This window comes from Triturus cristatus, chromosome 6 (genome assembly GCF_964204655.1).
Source record: "Triturus cristatus chromosome 6, aTriCri1.1, whole genome shotgun sequence".
Lineage (NCBI taxonomy): Eukaryota > Metazoa > Chordata > Amphibia > Caudata > Salamandridae > Triturus > Triturus cristatus.
In genome coordinates, this window is record NC_140589.1 from 1806747806 (window position 1) to 1806772335 (window position 24530).

At 42.4% G+C, this 24530-nt stretch overlaps 1 protein-coding gene across 1 annotated transcript in view; it reads right to left on the minus strand.

Annotated features, from left to right (window-relative positions):
- Positions 1-24530, minus strand: part of LOC146822050 (dynein regulatory complex protein 1-like) — a 1074594-nt gene that overhangs the window by 982315 nt on the left and 67749 nt on the right. The window contains exon 2 of the mRNA XM_085613165.1: positions 16090-16177. Within this exon, the coding sequence (XP_085469291.1) occupies positions 16090-16177 (88 nt within the window). The remainder of the gene's footprint in view (positions 1-16089; positions 16178-24530) is intronic.

A 24530-nucleotide genomic window follows, 5' to 3' on the forward strand; every position in this document is an offset into this window, starting at 1 on the left:
AAATGAACTGAGGGCCTCGGTCTGAAACAATAATAGAAGGTAATCCATGCAAGCGTACTATATGTTGTATGAATATGCTAGTAAGCGCTTTAGCGGTGGGTAGTTTTGTAAGAGGTATGAAATGAGCCATCTTGGACAACATATCTACCACGACTAAGATGGAATGATATCCTCGGGTAACAGGTAAGTCAGTGATAAAATCCATGCTGATGGAAGACCAAGGAGTGTGGGGAACGTGCAGAGGTTGCAATAATCCTGCAGGAGCACAATGTAGTGCCTTTTGGCGTGCGCATGTGGGACATGCTTTAACATAATCATATATGTCCTGAGTCATCCCTTTCCACCAAAACCACCGCTGACACGTGTGTATTGTCTTGTCTCCCCCAGGATGGCCTGCTAAAGGGGAAGAATGACACCAGTTCATAATCAAAAGGCGTAGCTCCTTAGAGGGAACATATAACCGACCCTTATGATAGTATAAGCCATCAGTGATAGAGTTACTGGGATCTAGTAACCAGTCCTCGGATTTCAAAGAGGTGTATTCAGTGGTTAGGGTTTTAAGAAACTCACACTCAGTTTCCGAATCTCCTATAACCGCTATCTTATGTTCGGGTATGATGAGCGGGGGACTCTCTTCTGTGTGTTTATGCTCTTTCCCTAGGCGTGATAGTGCATCAGCCTTGCCGTGTCTGGCCCCTGGTTGAAAGTGGATCACAAAATCATATTCACTAAAAAATGACACCCACCTCATTTTTCTAGGAGTAAGGGCTTTTGCGGATTTAAAGAATTGTAAATTACGGTGGTCTGAGAATATGGTAATAGTATGTGGTGACCCCAGAAGATAATGTCTCCATTCTTGAAATGCAAGTTTTATGGCCAGCAACTCTCTTTCACCGATAGTGTAATTTTGTTCAGCCACAGAGAGAGTTTTGGAGAAATATGCCACTGGATGCAAAGTCCCATTGAGAGGGTGTCTTTGTGAGAGAACACCCCCTACAGCATATTGGGAAGCGTCCGCTTCCAAATAAAAGGGTTGAGCTGTATCAGGATGTCGTAGAACCGGGGCTGTTATGAACTTCTTTTTTAGAGTTTGAAAGGCTTGTTCCGCTGTGTCATCCCATTTAAACACCACACCCTTTCTGAGGAGTCTCGTGATGGGTGAGATGAGGTCGGAAAAGTGCTCAATGAATCTTCGGTAAAAATTAGCGAACCCTAGGAAGGATTGAATCTCCTTTACCGTAGTGGGACTGGACCATTTAATGATGGCCGACACTTTAGAAGAATCCATGTGGATCCCTTCAGGGGATATCACAAATCCCAGGAAATCCACCTTGGTGGTATGAAAAAGACATTTATCAAGTTTTGCAAAGAGATGGTTATCTTGCAGCCGTTGTAATATCAGTCTTACATGTTGTACATGTTCTTCTTCTGTTTGTGAGTGAACCAGGATATCGTCAAAATAGACGATTACAAAGACGTCTAGAAATTCTCTTAGGATTTCATTAATGAAAAACTGAAAAGCTGCTGGAGCATTGCATACGCCAAATGGCATTACGCAATACTCGAAGAGTCCAAATTTTGTGCGAAAGGCAGTCTTCCACTCATCTCCTTGTCTAACACGAATGAGATGATACGCACCCCGAAGGTCCAGCTTGGTGAAGATTTTAGCTTTCCGAACCTGATCGAGAAGAGTAGAGATGAGGGGAAGAGGGTATTTATTTTTTATAGTGACTTTATTGAGAGCCCTATAATCCAGACAGGCTCTCAATTCTCCTTCCCGCTTGGGAATAAAAAAAATAGGAGAGGAAACTGGTGAGGTGGAATGACGGATAAAGCCCTTTTTTAGCATGTCTTGTAAGTTATCATATAGGTACTTATTTTCGGGCTCAGTGAGGGCATAAATTCTACTTACAGGTAAAACTGCCCCCGGCATTAAGTCTATCCGACAGTCATACGACCTATGGGGAGGCAATGCTACCGCCTTTTCATCGTCAAATACATTCTTATATTGATGATATTCTGAGGGCAGTTCGGTCGTACTAGAAGTCTCCACAGCACAGCATAAGGTCGTGTGCCAAGTGGGGGATTCCTGATAGCAGTGTACTAGACAATAATGGGACCGTAGGGTGACTGTTCTTGCGACCCAATCAATCTGGGGATTATGTACCTGTAGCCATGGTACCCCTAAGATAGCACCAAAATTGGGAGTGTCTATTAAATCGAACTGGATAGTTTCAGAATGACAATTGTCACATACCATAGTCAATCGGGGTGTTTGAAAAGCAAGTAACCCTGAAGACAACTCAGTCCCATCTACAGCTCTGATTTTCTCAGGTTGATTCTTGGATACAAATTTTATGCCTAATGCTTTTGCCAATGAGATATCCAAGAAGTTACCCGTGGCTCCTGAATCAAGAAGTATAGGCATGGTTTTTCTATATTGAGAGGGTAAAACCAGTACGATCGTTAGTGTAAAATGTCTAGGGACCAGAGGAACTGTGTTGGCCAAAGCATGTGAGATCTGTCTTGAGAAGAGACCTGAAGGATCGAACTCTTGGTCCACCAAGTCCTTCAGTTTTCCGAAGCAGAGGCATAGGTGTTCTGCACGAGAGGCGTTTTTGCAGTGATCTTAGGTTTGACTGGACACTCTCTCGCATAATGGCCCCCTTTTCCACAATACAAACATAAATTGAGTTTTCGACGTTTCTCTTTTCCGAACTAGATAACGGACCTCTGAGGCCCCCAATTTGCATTGGTTCCCCTAGATCTTTTTGCTCCTTTTTCTCTGTTCTGCCTAACAGAAAGCGAGGATAGTCGCCTTTGGTTTTTTCACCTCGTCTTTCATTAAGTCGATGGTCCAGCTTAACCACCAGGTCAATGAAAGAGGGGCAGTCCTCAGGGGGGTCTACTATTTGTGACAAGACGTCCTTTAACTCGTCTTTTAGACCTCTATAAAACAAGGATGTCCGTTTTTCATCCGGCCAATGGGTTTCAGTAACTAATCTATTGAACGTGGTAATGTAAGTCAAGAGATCTTTAGATCCCTGTTTCAAACCCAGTAATTCATTATCACTGGCCTGCATTTAGGAATGACGTGCAAAAAGATTTCTCATCTTGTCTTTGAAAAGTGTTAAATCATACAACATTGGATCGTCATTCTCAACTAGTGGCACGGCCCATAGGGCTGCGTTACCTGTTAAATAAGAGATAATAAAGGCCACTTTAGCAGCATCATCGGGAAAAGAGGGAGCTCGACAAAGGAACTGAAGGTGGCACTGGTTCATGAACATCCCGTATTTGCTACTGTCTCCACTGAATCGTTCTGGCATAGCTAACGGGGTTGGGGATGGGGCTACTACCGTTACATTAACTGGAGAAGCCTCACTGTCCCTGAGTGATGGATCTGGAAGGGCAGGGGTATGTGAGGGACCGTGGAAGAGAGCAGGATGTATATAACTCCTCTTGGATTTTGTAGTTACCTCATCTATGCTGGCCTCGATTCGTCTTTGTGTTTTTAGTTGGTTTAGTTCTGTAACCAACCTTTGATTCTCAGTGCGTACAATTCTGAGTTCCGCTTGTAAATTTAGTACAGCGGAGGCTAATTCATTCATGGTGGTTTCGGACGTCTCACTGGACAGGGTAGCGTCCATGAGAACAGGATCTATCTTCGCTCGGGGGATGTGTCTATTCGTGGGCTTGGCTTTCTGTCACTCTTGCAACTCGACTTACTTGCATAAGCCTGAGGGCGACTGCCAGCATCCACAGGAGCGAAGACTAGAGTCTCTACTCTCCCTTAAGGTAGAGACATCATCAGAAAGATAAACGTATCCGAGAGATGAATACTACCCCAAGGAAGAGCCGGGACCAAACAGGGACCTCAGGGCAACCCACCAGGGAGGCTGAAGGATCTCGGGAAGTAAACGTAGGGGGCGGAGGATCTGTACTGCAGAAAAGACAAAAGATAGAGAGAGAGAGTTAATCACAATTAGGCAGAATTAAGCAATAATGAAAATAGTCAGTGTACCACCCTTTCTCTAAACATGGAATGGTTGTGTACCTCCACAATGTCCTGCTCGAAAGGTGAAGCGATACCTCCTTTTGTATGTTTGCTGTACTATCTCCACCCAACGGAGGCAAAGGGAAAGTCTCTATTCACAGGCAAGAAAGCGGATCCAGAAAGAAAAGATTTATCCGGAAGAGTTTGTCTCACACCGTGGATAATAACGCTTCTCCTGAAGCAATAAAGTTGTGGTTGATAAAAATAAAAAATAAATAAAAAACTGTTTGTGCGCTTTCGTGGAGATTTGGTTACACTATGTTAATGTTTCACAGGGACACCCAGATACGTCTCCAGCTTGGTGCCACGAACAAAAGGACAGTTGAGTAAACAGAATAAGTAATGGAGCAATGTACAGCAAGAGGTCTCTGTGAGATAGGGTTACCCGCAAGCAGCAGGCAGGCGTCGAGCAACGTGTAGGTCTGAGCGGCTCAAAGTAAAAAAAAATATATATATAAATGAAAACACGCTAGCAGCGTATGTAACGTACCCGTTACTATGGGGAAGGTACAGTTCAAATTCCCGTCGGCGTCTCCGTCCACAAGAGGGAATTCTCAACAACAAAGGGGGGGGGCAGCGCAAGTGATTGGCAAAGTCCTCAATACTCGCTTGGGAAGCTGGACAGAAGGAATCAGCACCTACGTAGGCAAGCGCACTCCACACGGGTTCAAAGGCAAGCGAACTCCTCGGCGTTCACACGGGTAAGAAGGCAAGCGAACTCCTCTGCGTCCACGCGGGTTCGTAGGTAGGGAAGCTAGGCAGTTGCTTTTCTCAGTTCCAGGGTACACGGCCACACCTAACGCGGTGTAGACGATGAGTGTCACGCCGTGCACAAGGCAAGGTTGCAGTAGAATGCCGGATCTTTCAGAAAGGCAGGTCCTGCTGAAAGCACAAACAAAATTGCACCAGGTTCAGAGGCGAGGCAGGTTCACAAGAGCTTCGGAAGCCAAGCGACGCATCCAAGGAGGGGCTTCTGTTTAAACGAGCTCTGGGACCAATGAGCTCGTTCGAAGGCGAATTGGGGCGGTACACAACCCTATCCTCACTGCTGATGCATTATGGACATTGTAGTGTGTGTAAGGGGGCTGTGAATATCGTACAGGAAGCGGAACGTGTAACACTAACAGACCTGGGACTGAGATATGAGTTCAACCTCTCAGCACTAGTAAATGTAATCACCTCATACACTTACATGGGTAGAATAGGTTTATTTAGCACATAAACATACAACTAAAACATAGAAGACCAGTCTGTAAAGACTACTCATCGGTCCCTTCACCAATCTAGAACCTTCAGTGCATGAGGTAGCATAGAACACAATAGGATGCAGTGTAACTTTAGACAGCAGAACTGGAGAATAAATGTCAAGATTACACTCCTCACTCAACTCGGATTTGTATCAATCAACTTGGATTTGTAGAGCGCGGCTAATCACCCGCGAGATTATCCAGGTTCTTGCTGGGATTGGTCGAAAACCCAACCTTTCATCTTTTTATGACAATGCAGGAATGTTGCCCTCCACACCATATGCGCATGTTGCTCTCCATACAACAGAATGCGAACACTTTCAGGTGTTGATTGGTTTCATCTTGCTGCTTCTGCACAATATCTTCTCGCACCGTAGGCAATGTTGTGCCCTCCTGTCCCTCAGCTCTAGCTCTGTAACACTGCCATCTTCTATACATCTTTTCATGTTTTGACTTTAGGCATCATCGATGTCACAAAGGAGCAGTGGCCTCTTGTCCCCCAGCCAAACTTTATCTCTCACAGTTTGCATGTTACTGGGCTCATATTTACTTTCTTCCTGTCAGGGTGGGTGAAAAATTCCTATGTCTGTTTACTCTGTCCTGACGTTTAGCCAATGTTCTACACATCCTCCTCCTATGCAGGTGCAGCTAATGTTCTTGGTAGGTCTGATTTTAGCAGCAAATCTATCAGTGAGATGAAGAAACATTTCTAGGTAGCCTGCTTCTCACAAAATGGGGCTTTTTCCTTTGGTTGCCTTGGAAGAAGCAGTTTTTTTCTTGCTGAGAAAAGCTAAGTAAGCTGGCAGCCAATCACAAACACAGCATGGTCTTTAAATTGTAAAACAGTCCATGAATGTCCTGTGACTTCACTGGAACTATAGCCCTCATTGCCCGGTGTGTCATGTCTGTAGATCTAGGGCACTGTGCCAAATTTTTTTTAGAATATATACCCTAATTTTGGGATGTCATTACAGGGCACATATGAAGGAAATATTTTAGGTAGTCAGAGTTTTTTTTTAAAGTTTTAAATGTCACCCAAATGTGTCAGTAGTTTGTGGACTAGTGTTTTAAATAATGGACTCATGACACCCGAAATGAAATACCGCAATCAATGATCTTGGAAATTAGAAAGTAGAATTGATATTCCTAAAATGTCTGCGGTCTAGTTGTCAAGCCTGTGGACTCTGGTTTTATCACCATAGGTGTATTGAGCCCACTGATTAGCTGTGAAGGCCACTGATGACCGCTGCCATTTTTGGTGCACTGAAGCTGTGGCCTAGAAAGCCATTCCATTGTCTTTTTGCCTGAAGATTACAGTGTGTTCCCGCTGCGTCCCTCATGTGGACTTTTACATTTTCTGTTGGGATATGAAGACTTTTCCAGACATCCTGTAATACCGTCCACAAGAGTAATTTAACTTTAGTAGCCTGCCAGTTGGTGTTGTCGGGTCCATGAGCTCAGTTTTTTGTCTATAGAGCCCAAGTGGTCAACAGAAGCAGAAAGCCAGCTAGGCCAATGGGAGGCCTTTAATTTTAGTCTGTAGCTGGAGACAGACTTAGGGGCATATTATCAAGACAGGCGATAAAATTATCGCAGCTTTAGCAGTAGGAAACTGCCGCTAAAACGGCGATAATGGGCTTGATAATATGCTCTATGGAATTCCAATTGAAGCCCATGTTAGATGTGAAGGACATCTAACCTTTGTGTTTTTTTTGTAAATTTGGTGCGGATCTCTCCGTGAAGTCAAACTTTATAGGCTAATCAATAAATGCCTTTTCAGTGGAAAGTGCAGCTGAAACATGATAGTGTCATGGCACAGTCAGATAAGATACAGCCATAGTCAGCGCTGAGGAATTCCTTTCTTTGCTACGACTGACTTTCCTCTGAAACAAAACACTTTACATATGGCTGCCACACATGCCTGTGGTATGTTCAACTAAATAGCAAGGGGTCAGCCATCTTGGGAGTGTCTTCCTCCCATCAAACCAATCAGAGCTTGGGTACAAAGTTTCATATCATAATGGTCGTTGTCTTTCTTTGGATGAGGGGTCCTTGAGGTAGAGCTTGCAAGGGGCTGACCAATAAACTGCAATGCCAACTGTAAACATCCCTTTGTAGCTTTATAGCTAGCCATCCGACAAGCAGTAGATGCCCACCACTGATTCGAAGTAGACCCGACAGATGTGTTTCACTGGCAGGGCATTACAGCCAGGTTGGCCTCACACCATACAAAACGCACTGCATGAGGATATAGGAGTACATGACAGGCACATGTGGTCTTGCCTAGAGAGCAGCTCAGGTGCACGAAGGCAAGAGTGGCGGTGGCACAAGGGAACCCTTGAGGTACACGACACTTGCACATTTCATATAATGCCATTACACTCACTCCTAGTGCGAGGAATGTTTTTTATGACTATATCTAGCTTTACAAAAGCTGTTTGTCCATTAAAGCCCATTTCTGCCTGCATTAAAAAGAGGAAAAACATCGAAAAAAAAAGAATGAGGGCCAGTAATTGTAGTGGTACTTTTCTGTTCTCCAAAAAATGTATACATTCGTGAAATGCCATGGACTGATCCAAAAGTGAAGGATATTGCAATCATGCAATGGCTGAAGAGGGATGGTCCAAACAAAGAAATGACTGAATAGGCTGTTGTTTGTTGGTATATGTTGACATGACCACCAACAAACAGGTAACACTCTCTATGTCCAGGTGTGTAAAGCAGAGGGATCCCTGTCTGATAAGAGGAAAAAGCTCAATCTGGGTGTGATGAGATATAAATAAGGGGCTGAGGTTCACTTTGAAAATACATTTCTTGCTAGTCACCAGTGTACGTGGGATAGCAGGATGACAAAATATGAGGAGGGATGGTTGGTGGTGCTTGAGGGCAGAAAGAGAATGAAGCTTAGAGCTCCAACATCCAGGTTTAAACGTCATGCCAACACATAGTATAAGGTGGCCTCCTGATGCCAAAATCCAATGTCACTATTGGTTTTCAAGTTGCTTTTCATTGATTCTTATAAATAGTACAAAACAAGGACCAATAGCAATATCAGTATATGACTTCATCATGAATCAGGGTCATGTCCCAGAATAGAAACATTACATAGCCTTTGCTATAGATCTGCTCAAATAGACGTGTTGGTAGTTACATTTCTGTAAACCCTGATACTCCTATGTTCCCTCCACATTAACCCTCTCTTCCCGTAAGCTGCATTACTTCCAGAAAAATATGAGTAGCAGAACAATAGCATTACATGATTTATATGCATGTGTATGCTAGGAGGTTTGCAGGGGTGCCACCTCACCTATCCTCAGCCAGCCCCTACGTCATCAGATGCTTCCCGGGGGTTTAGTCAAGTAAACTGAACACTGTGGTTGTGTTATGATTTGCTCTTTGCCAATATTACACTTTTAATGAATTACTATGGAGGCCTAATGTCTGATTTAGCTGCCAAAGTGATCAATATCACATTCCAATCAGTAGTCAAATCAGTTACCCCCATCCCCTCCAAAATTGTGCAATTCATGTCGCCACCTCAGCTCTGCTCCATTTCTCAAACTTCCTTAGACAGTTCGATATACTGGGTTTCCCCTTCGCCTTCCAACCCATGGCAATGGCACATTTGGCCATCACTTGGGTTGAGTCTATAAATCTGCATATTTGTTCCAATCCTTTGGGTCTGTTCAGGCAGCCCAGCAAACAGACCACCAATTCGAGCATCAACTTCCTGCCAGTGACCTCTTTGATCAGTTTTAGCATTGGCACCCAGAAATTCCTGACCACTCCACAATCCCCTACCACATGACAGAATTCTGCCTCAGGTAGCTCGCACTGTAAGGAGAGGGCCGTGGCCTCAGGATACATACCCTCTATTTTAGCCGGTGAAACTAAATGAGTGGAAGTGAGTGAGTTGGGTGGATCTGAATCTGGGATGCCTGGAGACTCTTTTTGTGTATTACACTTTGTGTTCCTAGTCAGCATCAGTAAAATCCTTACCGATCCTAGTTTCCTATCCTAACCTGGATACTATTGTGTTGGTTTATGAGGTCAGGGTAATCATGAGTGTGGCCGCGTAACGGTGCGGCAAAGTAATCGGCCTGTCAAGCGTTCAGTTACTAGCTCAACTGTGGTTGGTTAATTATCTTTTTTCCCCCCAGGTCAGTCAGGCCACTCTTACCAGAGCACTAAACATTATGAATTGTTCTGTCGCGATCCCACAGTCCTCCCTCATGGAATCAAATGTTCGTTGATTCCCGCTCTGGTACACTTCGCCCACAATTATTATCCCACTTTCGTCCCAAGGTCTCCAGTCCTGAGTCAGGGCCACACTCTTCAATCTGGTCAGACACCATTAAGGCAGTTCAGGCATTTATAGGATCAGCCCCATCACCATGCCAATGTATACCTTTCAGCATACTTCCTTGCCCCGAATGCTTTAGGATACCCCTCTAAATGACCAATTTTGCTGAAAATGACCTCCTTTATTAAGACACCTTATTATCTTTCCCGATCACGACTGGGTATTGGTTCCATCCATCTCATCAACCAGTGCATTTCAACTGTCAAGTAATAGTTTTCAAAATTCAGAACACCAGGACCTCCCTTACGGAGTGGGCTCATACATTGTAAATAGAAAATCGATGCCTTGCACTGCCCCATATCAAATTCGCTAAGGTTGTGTTCAGATCTTTAAAAAATGGTCTCATAATAATTATGGGCAGTGCTAGGAAAGAGTACAAGAGCAGAGAGAGTATCAACATCTTTGCTAGGGTCTCCGTATCCATTGGGGAAAGGAACAACCAGCAACAAAATTAGGAGATCTGTTGAAAGGAGGAGGCAACTCTCCCAAAGTCTTTTTCGAAGAGTCTAGCCTCTTCTTGGTAGAACTAAACTCCCAGGTTTTTGTAGGTGTCAAGTTGCAATTCGAGGGGCAAACCAAAAACAGTGGGCTGGGCCGGTTCCTCAAAACAGAAGGAACAAAAAAGATTTGTCCCCTTGGTGTTGAGACCAGCTACTCATCCAGATCCTGTATGCGGTGTGTAAGGAACAGTAGGGTGTCATCGGCACACAGGAATATCATGTGGATGATGTGTGACATCTGGATTCCCCTGGTGTGTGTCTTGCTCTTCATAAAGCAAGCCAGGGGCTAGACGATCAAAGCAAAAAGCACAGGAAACAGGAGACACCTCTGTCAAGTACCACTCTCAATTTTCCATTGATCTAAGTAAACTGACTTGTATGAGACCTGGCAGTCGGTTGTGATCTAGCAGCTGAATACAGCTTAGAATGACCCTACTCAAGCCATCTTTCATAGCACCTCAAACAAATGGTCCCAGAGCAAGGTGTCAAAAGAGTTCTTGATGTCAAGAGAGGCAAATTAAGCTCACATCGATTTTGCAAGGTTATGTCCATTAAATGAAATAGATGTCTCAGACTGACATGGAAAATCCAATGTCCCTATAGGCATGCACAGGTGCTGGTTTCACAGCTCCAGACCCTGCAGGCAAGTCATCAGACAGGCCATAACCTGCTGGTCAATGCATGGCTTGGCCCTCACCTCCCTCCAGGCAATACTTCAAAGTCTATGCTGATGCCTTGCTGGAAACAGAGATATGCTTCTTTGCCTGCCATTGTGTTCCACTGTGTGTTACAGCTGTAATATGTTTATTAACAGAATTACCTATTTGGAGACTCCTGAAAATGATAAGTGTGTTTTGGAGAAAATCAATTTTTGTTAAATAGCTGAAATGGAGAACAAAAATGACTACATATATCAAAACAATTAATAACCAGTGTCCAGAAGATCTCAAATAAAATGTGCAAACGCCACCTAAAATGTAACAAGATCTGAATTGTGAAGAATTAAAAATTGGTGTAGACTTACATTAAAACGTAGGGAAAGTGTAAAAAGTTTAGAGGCTCAATATTCTGTTTGCTATTTCTACTTCAACCCTAAACTGAAAGCAGGAAATGGTAAACATAAAAAGATGACCGTATGAGTTTTAAGGTAAGGAGACAAGGAAAAAGGGGGACAAAATGAAGAAAGACAGCGGGTAACAGGACAAAACAAGGAAAGGAAGACTGTTCAGAGAAAAGTGAACATGTGCCTTCCCCCTCCTCCTTTATGAACATGAATGAAACAGTATATCCGTGTGGGGTGAACCAGAGTAAATTAGCAGTTTTCAGTACTAAGAGAATATAATGTTTCCTGGGTACTTTATAGAAGCTACAAAACATCATAAAATGTAGCATGTCCTGAGGAGAGTTACTGTCGCAGCCGCGAGACGCAAGATTAACATCACTATCCCCCCCGCAGGTTAGCTTACAAGAAGGGCAATAGGTCCATCCAGAACCTAGTGAGTAAAAAGCAGTCATACCTAGTTTTAACACACTGTGTTCATTTATGTGGGGACCCGAGGGACGAAGGAGTGCAGGCTCTAGGATGCTTTCACATGACTGGTATGCGATGGAATATACCCAAAAGGGAACGAGTCTTAATGCCATTTTAAAATACTTTGACCTCGTTTCAGCAATGTGTAAGTTGACCCCCCTGAAAAAGGAGATCAACCTCACCTTTACAGGGAGGGGTTGTGAGTTTTTTATTGATTGTATCTTTGTTTCTGCATCCGTCTTTTCTTCTATTTCGGAATTTGTAATTTTCTTAAGCCCCTTTAGTGATCATAACCCGGTGTCTGCTACTATCTGTGGGTCTCTGTTGGCTCATTCTCCTAGGGTGGGGGTGAGAGGGACTGGCTGAAAGGCCATTGACGGAGGTAGGAGGCTTAAGAGGTCTCAGATTACTCAAGATTATTTTTATAACTCTCTTTACACCCAGCGTAAGAACAAGTTTGAAATTTGTATATCCCAACAGAACAACCTATCTAGTATCCAGGAGGACTTCTCAGAGATCTCTAATACCATTTAGGAACTACGGACAGCACCAGTCCCGCGGCAACAGGATATGTTGCAGAGAGGGTTTGAATCAGGCTGTTCCCGGGCGCTGAGAACCCGGGAGAGAGCTTTGATGGCCAAACAAGGGATCCCGCCTTAGTTAGAAATAGCCGTAACCTGTATAAACAGGAATTTACTAGAAAGAGAAGAGCCTCATAGAGGAGGAGGCCTGGAATGAACTGATAGAGGCTAGCACCCTGAGGAGTAGCTCCAAATTCTGGAGTCTCATCAACTATCCCTTTTTCACAGCAGATACCGGTGATGCTCTGGAGTCTTATATCACCGAAGACAGCTGGGTGGGACATTCTGAGGATACGAATAACTCCCCATCCTCTGCAATCAGTAGGGGTACAGGTAGGATAGCAGAGAACGCTGCCTTAAAATTTTCATCAGAGGAGGTCAAGAAAGGCATATTGGTCTTATCTAAGAGCAAGGCCCCGGGTCCTGATGGGATCCCTCCCCGACCTCTAAGTACAGGATGTGGAGGTTTGGGTCCCCGTACTGACCTTTCTTATTAACGCCGTTGTGGAGGCTCGCCCCCAGAGTCATGGGCAAAGTCAATTATTGTACCAGTTTTTAAAAAGGGTTACAGGGACAGTACCATTTCTACAGATCCATATCACTGTTTGACTCAGTGATTAAGGTTGTGGGGCGTATGCCCTTGAACAGGCTCTATGAATGGGCAGAGAATAATTATGTTTTGTCGGAGGAACAGTATGGCTTCCAGTCTTGAAGGTCAACTGTGGATCAATACCTGAAGTTATATGTATTATTAAGCAAATATACTATTGCAAGCCCCGACTCCATACATCTTGCTTTTATGGATCTATCATCCTCATTTGACCGAGTAAATAGATCCAAACTGTGGCAAATTATGTCATCCATGGTGGTAGATCAGGACACCGTTTTATTTTTGAGGGACCTTCACAGGGACCTAGTGGCAGCGGTATGCTATTCAAAAGATGTTAAGGTCAACTGCCATTTTATAACTCAAAGAGGGGTGCGGCAGAGCTATATTTTGGCTCCATTCCTTTTTAACTTATACATTAATTATTTGGAGCAGGTCCTATCTGATTTAAAAGCCTGCTGGTCTCATTATACACAGAGGATGCGGTACTCATGGCCAGAACCACCAGAGGCCTACAGACTTAACTGGACTCATTTGTTTATTTTATGGAGGAGCTGGATTTATCAGTGAATGATAAAAAATAGGCCCTGATCCACCAAATCGATTACTTTTAAAGTTGGGCATTCTCTGGTGCCAAAAACTACGGAGTATTCATATCTGGGTTTGTTGTTCGACTCCTCCCTGGGCTGGCCTCCCCAGGTGAACAGGAAAAAAGAGGACCTTGTCAGAGCAAACGCCGTTGTATTTAATTTTGCTACATGACTAGGCACCAGAGCCCTGGTGCTCTCTTACAGATCTAAAGGGCTAAGTCCATCTCTAAATAAGTTTATCAGAGTAAAATTTGGGGTTACACCGATCAGAAAGGGTTGCAAATTGTCAAACACTTTTTTGAGAGGTTTTCGGTGTGTCCCGCAAAGTACCCCAAACTTCCCAGTACGTGAAGAATTTGGAGTGGCTTATCTAACCGATATCACTGCCTTGTGGCCACTCTCCCTTTGGATAAATATCTCAACCAGGCCTGGAATCCAATGAGCAAAGAGATTATCAAGGACTCAGGAAATATTATATTCTCCCAGTACTGAAAAAGGTTCATTTTACTCAGGTTCGTCCGCACTCATATACTTGCAAATGCTTCCGGGAGATATTATTCTTAACCTTCTTAGTTTTTTAAAAGTTGCTTTAAGCTTTAGAAACTGCTGTGATTAAACCCCCTTGGAGTGTAGGACATTAATCATCTTTTATATCTCTGTAGGACCTTTTTAACTGTGTATTTATTCTATGTATTTTTAACTGTAGATATCGAGGGCGATTTTGAAGTGTGTATCATGGCTTGTTTCACTTTTATGGTTTTTATTTGAAAGACCGAATAAAGTCTATATTGGTTGATTGATTGATTGAATGAAACAGTAAATAATTAACAATGTGTGGAAAACCCTGTCTGTGACTGTCTAGCTTAGTACTGATGGTGTACAACACTGCAAGTGCTGTCCCACTGTGACTCTATCCCTTCTAAGGATTTTTCCCAACTATGAGAGTGTAGTTATGTTCTAAACTAATCTGTATACTTAAAAGGTCAGCGCTTTCTTAGACCTTTTACCAGACTTAGGGCCCGATTTAATTTATGGCAGGCGCAGTAACCTCAGTTGGCCTTGGCGAAGGACTTAACATCTGTCAGGCCAAGACTACTCGGCCCACCAAATTTAGAAATGACTGACAGTCTGTAATTTCTCAAGGATTGGTTTGAACTGCCATCAACAGCAGTTCCTGTCAATGCTGTTTACAGTCGGGCATAGCTTTGGGAGGCGTGTTTGGGGAGTTACATCCCCATAATAAATGTATTTTCTGTAAAATAGTTGGGTACAGGTGCTTGCAGTCGGGTTTGGTGAGGTATCTGTTGGATTTCACCAAGACCTTTTACATAGACACAGACAAAAACACATCCACACTCTCTCCATCTCTCAGTTTTGAAAGTCTTCATAATGTTAGTCATTTTACAAAATATTGTGTTTTCTCTCACTTATTACCCATAATGATCCGCATTCCTCTCCCCTTTCATTGCCCTTTAAGGCCCTCCTATGCGTCCTGCTTGTGGTATAATTTATTTGAACATTATACTGTTGGGAAATCTGTGGATCACCCCCTCCCCCCATTATTACTGACCAAGCTACTCCCCTCTTTACAGTTTGATGCAGGACTCCATCAAAATGACAGAGCCCTGCACCAAACTGTTTTCTTTTTTCTTTTCAAAAAGAAAATCCTAAAGCAGGATTTTTTTACATTTTAAAAAGAAAATGCTCCCCTCGCCATGGGAGTGGACGCCATGGAGTGAGGGTGTCATTTAGCAGTTTTCACTGCCCCATTCCGTCAAGGTTTTCCTGGTGGTGACGGGCCGTGAAAAACTGACCTCTAATTCCGCCCATCTAATTTAGATGGGAGGAATTAGAGGTCTGCCTTCAACTGTAGTTACTCCACAGGGCAGTCTGAGGGGTTCAATCGGTGCTGTGATGGAGTAGTCTCCACCGTTATTAAAACTTTAAATTGGTGGGCAGACCATTATCTTGGCAGTGTACATACTCCGTCACTGTTGCAACAGAGTATCTAAACCGCCAAGATATAAATCAGGCTCTTAGTGCCCGCAAACTAGACATCAGGACTCTTGGAACCCTGAAGCCCCCATCTTACATGATTTTGGGAGGATACCTGTTGTTTGATCAGCAATTTCTGAGTATTTGCAACCGAAAAATCAACACTTTTCAGTTCTCTTCCTTTATCATAGTTTTAACTGCACTTCACTTATCTTCTAATAAATGTCCTGTTCTTCTTTGAAGTACTAGCATTGACTTTACTTTGAATATAGTGTGTTACTTATTGTGTCCTGCTGTATCAGAGTATCTGCATCCAAGTTTCTAATCCCTACTAAGTCCTACAGAAATCTCTAATGAGCATTTTGCTCCTCTAGGGTGTCACATTGGCATTAGGAGTTACTTGGTGATACAACTTGGAGTATCAGTGGCATTGGGACACCAATGGTAATTGACAGCACTCACTCAGGATACTGCTCACAGCCACTCGTTGCCCGATTAACTCAGGAAAAGGCCTCACAGAAGCACCACAAGACCCCGTCCACACATGGGCTGCCTCTATGATACCAGGCCATTATATTGAACCCTTGTCTCCTATTTTCAGCCCAGCTATGGCCTCACCTGTCGACTGTCTTCTATCTGCTTGTGACTCCTTCTCGGGGCTTCTTTCACTTCTTCCTTCGCATTGGGATCTTCTCCCAGGGCCTCCCTATGGCGCAAACACATGATTGTAACTCACAATATCACTTTTGACGCTTTCAGATGCAATTGTACATAGCAAAGAAAATAACTCATCTCAGTGCCACTTACAAATATGGAAGTCGTTTTCCACAGAATAAAAATAGTTTTCTGTGCCTAAAAATGCCCATTAGTGGAAACGCACCCCTTAAAACCAGTGGATTTAAAGGCTCCAGTACTCAACCTTTTGCTAAAAGTATACACATATTAGCTTGCTACATGTTTTAGAACCTACGTTTTTATTGCGATGTTCAAGCAAACCCTTCTAAAGTACTGTAAATACTCCGGGCACAATTTCTACAACTTATTTTGGCTTTCCAGACCCATCTTTAAATGGCGTCCTGCCATCACTTCTGTCCGGAAGTCTCATCATCTCTTATGGCAGATGATCCTGTCATCATTCATGCCAAGGATGGTCACAATCATTTATTCCTGAGTGTTTTTCAATGTCTTCTGCATTCTGTTCCACTGAGCTATTTTACACCAGAAGCTCCAGAAATTATTTGCACAAGAGATATAAAAAAAAATCATATAAACCAAGGGGACGGGCCTCAATTTACACCAGAAATTATATATTCTGTTTTTAGCAGGGGATCTTATGAGTAGTTTGCCGGGGAACGGGGAGACGGGTTTAGAAGGAACATTCCAACGGGTGAGATCTTGATGTCATTAAAACCGGAAGGTCTTGCCACTGTTTTTACCAGGGTCAAAGGGCTTGCTATTATGTACACTGAAGAAGACTTATTATCATTCTCCTTTTCACCCTGCAACTCCATAGCAAGTTTGTAATAGAACTCATCCCTGCAACTCGGTTTCCACCCCTATTGCCAACTTTCTTCCTCTCTAACACTTTGTCCTCAACTACTACAGCTGTGCATATTCCTTGCTCCATCCCTTTTTTCTGTGCATGACTTTCTTCTGTTACTTACTACCCCGCTGTCTCCCTGCTTCCTAGTGATGTACATTTACCCATCCCTCTCCAATGTTGCCTTGTGACCGCTGTGCTACCTCCATCATCCTTCTGTTCTTTTCTTAACCCACCTCTTCTGACTTGCCCCACTTTGCATTTCCTTGCTCGACTCCCATGGATGTTTGATTCCCCATTTCATGCTCACTGCTGCTCAAGGCTTCCTCCCACCCCAATTTATTGTGCATTTGCAGCTACAATGGAAGCTTGAGGTGACACACCCAAAGAGCTAACACAGTGGTACCCAACGTGGAGCTCGCAAAGTAACATGTTGCTCAAGGGACCCTAAAATCTTGACCATTATATGCTACAAACCTCTATTGTTTTGGTATTATTGCACAATTTAAGCGTTTCATGTCTTTAGAAGGTGAGTGTGAGAAGACGTTCTTGACTGCTTTTACTCAGTGTCCTCAATGCTAATATTTTCCTGATACTTATTCCTAAAGTCTGCGGCATCAAGGCTAGATCCTCTTTAAATGTGGGTGGTTCTCTGAAGATACTGATACTTATTCCTAAAGTCTGCGGCATCATTAAGGCTAGATCCTCTTTAATGGTGGGTTGTTCTCCAAAGATACTGATACTGATACTTATTCTTTGATACTGATACTTATTCCTAAAGTCTGCTGCATTAAGGCTAGATCCTCTTTAATGGTGGGGTGTTCTCCAGAGATACTGATACTGATACTCATTCCTTGATACTGATACTTATTCCTAAAGTCTCCGGCATTAAGACTTGATCCTATTTAATGGTGGGTTGTTCCCTAAAGTTACTTATACTTATTCCTAAAGTCTGCAGCATTAAGGCTAGATCCTCTTTATTGGTGGGTTGTTTTCTGAAGATACTGATACTGATACTTATTCCTAATGTCTGCAGCATTAAGGCTAGATCCTCTTTATTGGTGGGTTGTTTTCTGAAGATACTGATACTGATACTTATATCTAAAGTCTGCAGCATTAAGGCTAGATCCTCTTTATTAGTGGGTTGTTCTCTGAAGATACTGATACTGATACTTATTCCTAAAGTCTGCGGCATTAAGGCTAGATCCTCTTTAATGGTGGGTTGTTCTCTGAAGATACTGATACTGATACTTATTCCTAAAGTCTGCAGCATTAAGGCTAGATCCTCTTTAATGGTGGGGTGTTCTCTGAAGATACTGATACTGATACTTATTGCTAAAGTCTGTGGCATGGAGGCTAGATCCTCTTTAATGGTGGGTTGTTCTCCAAAGATAATGATACTGATACTTATTGCTAAAGTCTGCGACATTGAGGCTAGATCCTCTTTAATGGTGGGCTATTCTCTGAAGTTACTTATACTTATTCGTAAAGTCTGCAGCATTAAGGCTAGATCTTTTTAATGGTGGGTTGTTCTCTGGAAATACTGATACTTATTGCTAAAGTCTGCGGCATGGAGGCTAGATCCTCTTTAATGGTGGGGTGTTCTCTGAAGAGACCGATACTGATGCTTACTCATAAATTCTGGAGCATTAAGGCTAGATCCTCTTTAATGGTGGGTTGTTCTCTGAAGATACTGATGCTTACTCCTAAATTCTGGAGCATTAAGGCTAGATCCTCTTTAATGGTGGGTTTTTCTCTGAAGATACTGATACTGATATTTATTGCTAAAGTCTGCGGCATTGAGGCTAGATCCTCTTTATTGGTGGGTTGTTCTCTGAAGATACTGATACTTATTGCTAAAGTCTGCGGCATTAAAGCTAGATCCTCTTTAATGGTGGGTTGTTCTCTGACGATACTGATACTGATGCTTACTCCTAAATTCTGGAGCATTAAGGCTAGATCCTCTTTAATGGTGGGGTGTTCTCTGAAGATACTGATACTGATGCTTACTCCTAAATTCTGGAGCATTAAGGCTAGATTCTCTTTAATGGTGGGTTGTTCTCTGAAGATACTGATACTGATAGTTATTGCTAAAGTCTGCGGCATTAAAGCTAGATCCTCTTTAATGGTGGGTTGTTCTGTGAAGATACTGATACTGATGCTTACTCCTAAATTCTGGAGCATTAAGGCTAGATCCTCTGTATTGGTGGGTTGTTCTCTGAAGTTACTTATACTTATTTGTAAAGTCTGCAGCATTAAGGCTAGATCCTCTTTATTGGTGGGTTGTTCTCTGAAGATAATGATACTTATTGCTAAACTCTGCGGCATTAAGGACAGATCCTCCTTAATGGTGGGTCGTTCTCTGAAGATACTTTTTCCTAAAGTCTGCAGCATTAAGGCTGGATCCTCTTTAATAGAGGGTTGTTCTCTGAATCGAGCTGCATGTTTTCTTATGAAGTCCCCACTGGAGTCAAGAGCACATGGCATCATGTGACTGCTGATGAGCAGAGCATCAGGGAAAGGGTTGTGGGTGAAGCAGAGGCAGAATGCCCCAAGTCCTCTGCTGTTCCTTCTTCTGGCATTGGACCTGCTTAGCTGTACGTGTTGCGTCAGTGCTGATGGCTTCTCATTCGGCAGCAGATTGAGCAATGGGATTCAAATCCATACGTGAAACAATCAACACTATATACAGGCTAACCACTGTATAGACCTTTAACCAAATTAACCTATTGCCATACATGCCAGAGTCAAGTAAACACCATGTTTCGTGCTAACAAGAGCATTTAAAAGTTCATGAAGTGTGTTTACTAGGGACTTTGTGGAAAACAGTAAAGTGTGCTTGATTGATACTTATTTGTAAAGTCTGCAGCATTAAGGCTAGATCATCTTTATTGGTGGGTTATTCTCTGAAGATACTGACACTTATTGCTAAAGTCTGCGGCATTAAAGCTAGATCCTCTTTAATGGTGGGTTGTTCTCTGAAGATACTGATACTGATGCTTACTCCTAAATTCTGGAGCATGAAGGCTAGATCCTCTTTAATGGTGGGGTGTTCTCTGAAGATACTGATACTGATGCTTACTCCTAAATTCTGGAGCATTAAGGCTAGATCCTCTTTAATGGTGGGTTTTTCTCTGAAGATACTGATACTGATATTTATTGCTAAAGTCTGCGGCATTGAGGCTAGATCCTCTTTCATGGTGGGTTGTTCTGTGAAGATACTGATACTGATGCTTACTCCGAAATTCTGGAGGATTAAGGCTAGATCCTCTTTATTGGTGGGTTGTTCTGTGAAGATACTGATGCTTACTCCTAAATTCTGGAGCATTAAGGCTAGATCCTCTTTATTGGTGGGTTGTTCTCTGAAGTTACTTATACTTATTTGTAAAGTCTGCAGCATTAAGGCTAGATCTTCTTTATTGGTGGGTTGTTCTCTGAAGATACTGATACTTATTGCTAAACTCTGCGGCATTAAGGACAGATCCTCTTTAATGGTGGGTTGTTCTCTGAAGATACTGATACTGATGCTTACTCCTAAATTCTGGAGCATTAAGGATAGATCCTCTTTAATGGTGGGTTTTTCTCTGAAGATACTGATATTTATTGCTAAAGTCTGCGGCATTGAGGCTAGATCCTCTTTAATGGTGGGTTGTTCTGTGAAGATACTGATACCGATGCTTACTCCTAAATTCTGGAGCATTAAGGCTAGATCCTCTGTATTGGTGGGTTGTTCTGTGAAGATACTGATACTGATGCTTACTCCTAAATTCTGAAGCATTAAGGCTAGATCCTCTTTATTGGTGGGTTGTTCTCTGAAGTTACTTATACTTATTTGTAAAGTCTGCAGCATTATGGCTAGATCCTCTTTATTGGTGGGGTGTTCTCTGAAGATACTGATACTGACACTCATTGATAAACTCTGCGGCATTAAGGACAGATCCTCCTTAATGGTGGGTTGTTCTCTGAAGATACTTTTTCCTAAAGTCTGCAGCATCAAGGCTGGATCCTCTTAAATAGAGGGTTGTTCTCTGAATCGAGCTACAGGTTTTCTTATGAAGTCCCCACTGGAGTCAAGAGCAGATGGCATCATGTGACTGCTGATGAGCAGAGCATCAGGGAAAGGGTTGTGGGTGAAGCAGAGGCAGAATTCCCCAAGTCCTCTGCTGTTCCTTCTTCTGGCATTGGACCTGCTTAGCTGTACGTGACGCGTCAGTGCTGATGGCTTCTCATTCGGCAGCAGATTGAGCAATGGGATTCAAATCCATACGTGACACCATCAACACTATATACAGGCTAACCACGGTATAGTCCTTTAACCAAATTAACCTACTGCCATACATGCCAGAGTCAAGTAAACACCATGTATCGTGCTAACAAGAGCATTTAAAAGTTCATGACATGTGTTTACTATGGGCTTTGAGGAAAACAGTAAAGTGTGCTTGATTGATACTTATGAAAAGCTGCAAAAGAGTGCTATATATGTAATTACTGAATGTGAAAGTGGGCTTACTGGCATGATGGAATTGGCAGACAATGTACATAATTCTAAGTTTCCACAATGAATTCGAGACTTAATGAATAATACAAAGCGGTAGCTGTGGCACTTTGGAAAATAGCTAACATGGGCTTAAAGAGAACTGCAAAGGACTACCTAGAGAAATACAGAACCTTACAATATATGTTAATTGAGATATAGGGACATTTTTCAAAATGTTAACTGAGATAGTGGGAAATTTCACACCTGTTTTCTCCTTCTTTATTTCTTGTTTATTGTACATTTTGCACCTTGGAATTGAGACTTCTGCTGTGGACAGAGGCTGGAACTACAGGTGGTTTTATAATCACATGCCTGTTACTGTAGGTCTGGCTGCTTGTCATGGTCTAAGGGCGATACTTAGGAATAAAAACATTTCAAAAAGTAGCCAGTGAAAGTGCAGTAAAGCCCGGCAGTTGGATGTAGGTATACTGACAAACTGTCAAGCATATTATATGACTCCACAGTTGAAGCTGCATTCACCCCTGAAAGCTCTGAGACAGGATTCAAGCCTCCTAAGAAAAAAACTTTATTTGATGCTGGAATGCTGGAGCTTGCCAGTGAATTTGCCTATACAATTATTATGTAATTTGCAAAGCCGGCATATTGTGTGAATCATGGAAACAATCAATTTTCCATCCATAAAAAAGATTGTGATGGGGTTTTATTGATGGTTAAAAAGGGTATTTTAAAAAAAGTTGCTATTGCGACTGATTTTGGCAAGATCTGCGTCACAATAAAATTATAAATCCATCACATTTCTGGCAGTTTTTATGGCCCAGTGCCTCCCAAAATTAACAATTTGTCATTATTTAAGAAAAAAGAGCCCCCGCCCACTGTTTCTTGGTCTTTAAATTTGATAAAAGTTTGGTCATGTCGCTGGCTTATATTGCTCCCTGAAATGCACAATTTGTCTGTACTCGAAAAGACTCCCCCAGTACTGTTAATTAGTGCTAATTTATTTGCATTAATTTGGTATAATTAGTTCATTAGAGAACTGATACTTGTACTAATCATTTTACCAAATCTTCTATGCTCATCATTTCCATTATTTTCTGGATATTACTCATATGGCTCATACGTCCTGCCTGGATCCACCCACCAATTGTTTCTCCCTCCACCACTATTGTACCTGGTCATCTCCTTCTTAGTCCCTTTTACCAATATCTGTTCCAACCATCTCCAACTATGTGAACCCCTTGTTGCCTCCCTGTTGCACCTACCCTTCCACAACCTCCCCTGTGCATTCCCCACACCCTCACCAGACTCCTCCCACTAGTAGTTTTCCAATCTCTACCCATTCCTAGGCATATCCCACCCACCAAACTTGGTACATCTCAGGCCTGGCCTCTTGGATTGGATGTTGTCATCGTAAACATGGCCCCTTGCAGGTCTCCTTTTTCTGTTTAGTGTAGACTATCCACAGGCTGCCCAGGAGCTTAAGCCATCCAATTCCATTTCACTTCTCTGGGTGTCATTCATTGAAAGGAGACACTCCAAACTAACTGCCCAGTTTGAGTCTTCTGCCCGAAGCATTGCAGCTGTTGTTGCCCACATTTCTCCCACAAGTAATAGGAAAAAGCAACAGCGAACTTCTAGATCTACAGGAAGCATACCTCATCTGTCCCTTCCTATGTGAAAGGGCTGAGAATACAATCTATGTCTTAGTAGTACATGCAGAAAATAACAACAAGAGATTAAGGCAACCACGAAATAAAAGAAACGAAACGGTGAGTAGCCAGTTAGTTGGTTCGAAATATGAACACATGCGTATAATGGTCAATTCAAGTCTGGTTAGAAGATCAACAAGAAGCTGTACAATGGTTAATCAAGAACAATAACAAGTTGCTGGATGGAAAAAGACAACAATGAGGGCCCAATTAGAACAAATATTGGCAATACCAATAGTTCAGCCTTATAACAGAAACTGCCCCCTCAGTGACAGGGGGTAGGCACTCAATAACTCATCATCATACATCAAGGTCATTGAGCCACACAAGATATATTCTTGATGTGAGGATTGAGTAGGTAATAATAAATAATCATATGTTAAGAGTCAAAAACATTTTAGTCATTGTGATCGTAGATAGTAAAATGCTATCAATACGTAACCACACCTAAAAGGGATTACCAAGATTTTTTTTAAGTTCACATTTTCTACTCCCAAGGTTTGTCAGAGAGGTAACCACTACAAAACACTAGCTTATTAATGGTAATCTGTGCCATTTCATGTAGCAAAATATCTGTCTGAAGTCTTTAACAGAGTGTGATATTAAAGGCCTAAAGGTTTTGGTCTGTGCATTTAACAAAAATTCATTCAAAGCTTACTGACTTTGTCAGAATGTTTCATATTTAACAGATAAAACCTAAGGCATATAATGTAGGTTTTTCCAGTGAACCAGTAAAGGGTTTCTAAATGAACGCCAACTCAGGCCTACTGCATCGAGCACAACTTATTCTACAGGACAAATTTCAGTCAGCCATAAATTGCACATATGGACAAAATTAGAGTTGGCCTATTGAATGAGGATGAATACTTGTACTTATTAGTGGAAAAACCAATATTTCCTTGCAGGTCTGAAATTCCATAAGAGTTTGGTTTCGCCCCCGGGAAGACCTATTATTTCGGGGATTGGTGGTCCCATGAAGAGACTATTCGAATTTGTAGATACTTTCCTACAAACATTTGAAGTTAATCTTCCTTCATACATAAGGGACACTAAGCATGTATTGAACATCTTGAATGACTTGACTTGGGACTCAAATATGATATTTGTGGCTATGGACGTGGTATCGTTATATACAAACATTTCTCACCAACATGGTTTATCTGCATTAAGGTATTTTCTGTACAAGCGACCAGTTGAACATATGGAACACTCTGAAATGTTAATTGATATGTCACAGTTGATATTGGAACACAATGCCTTTCTGTGTACTGCTCTATGGCACCAACAGACATGCGGAACTGCGATGGGTTCCAGA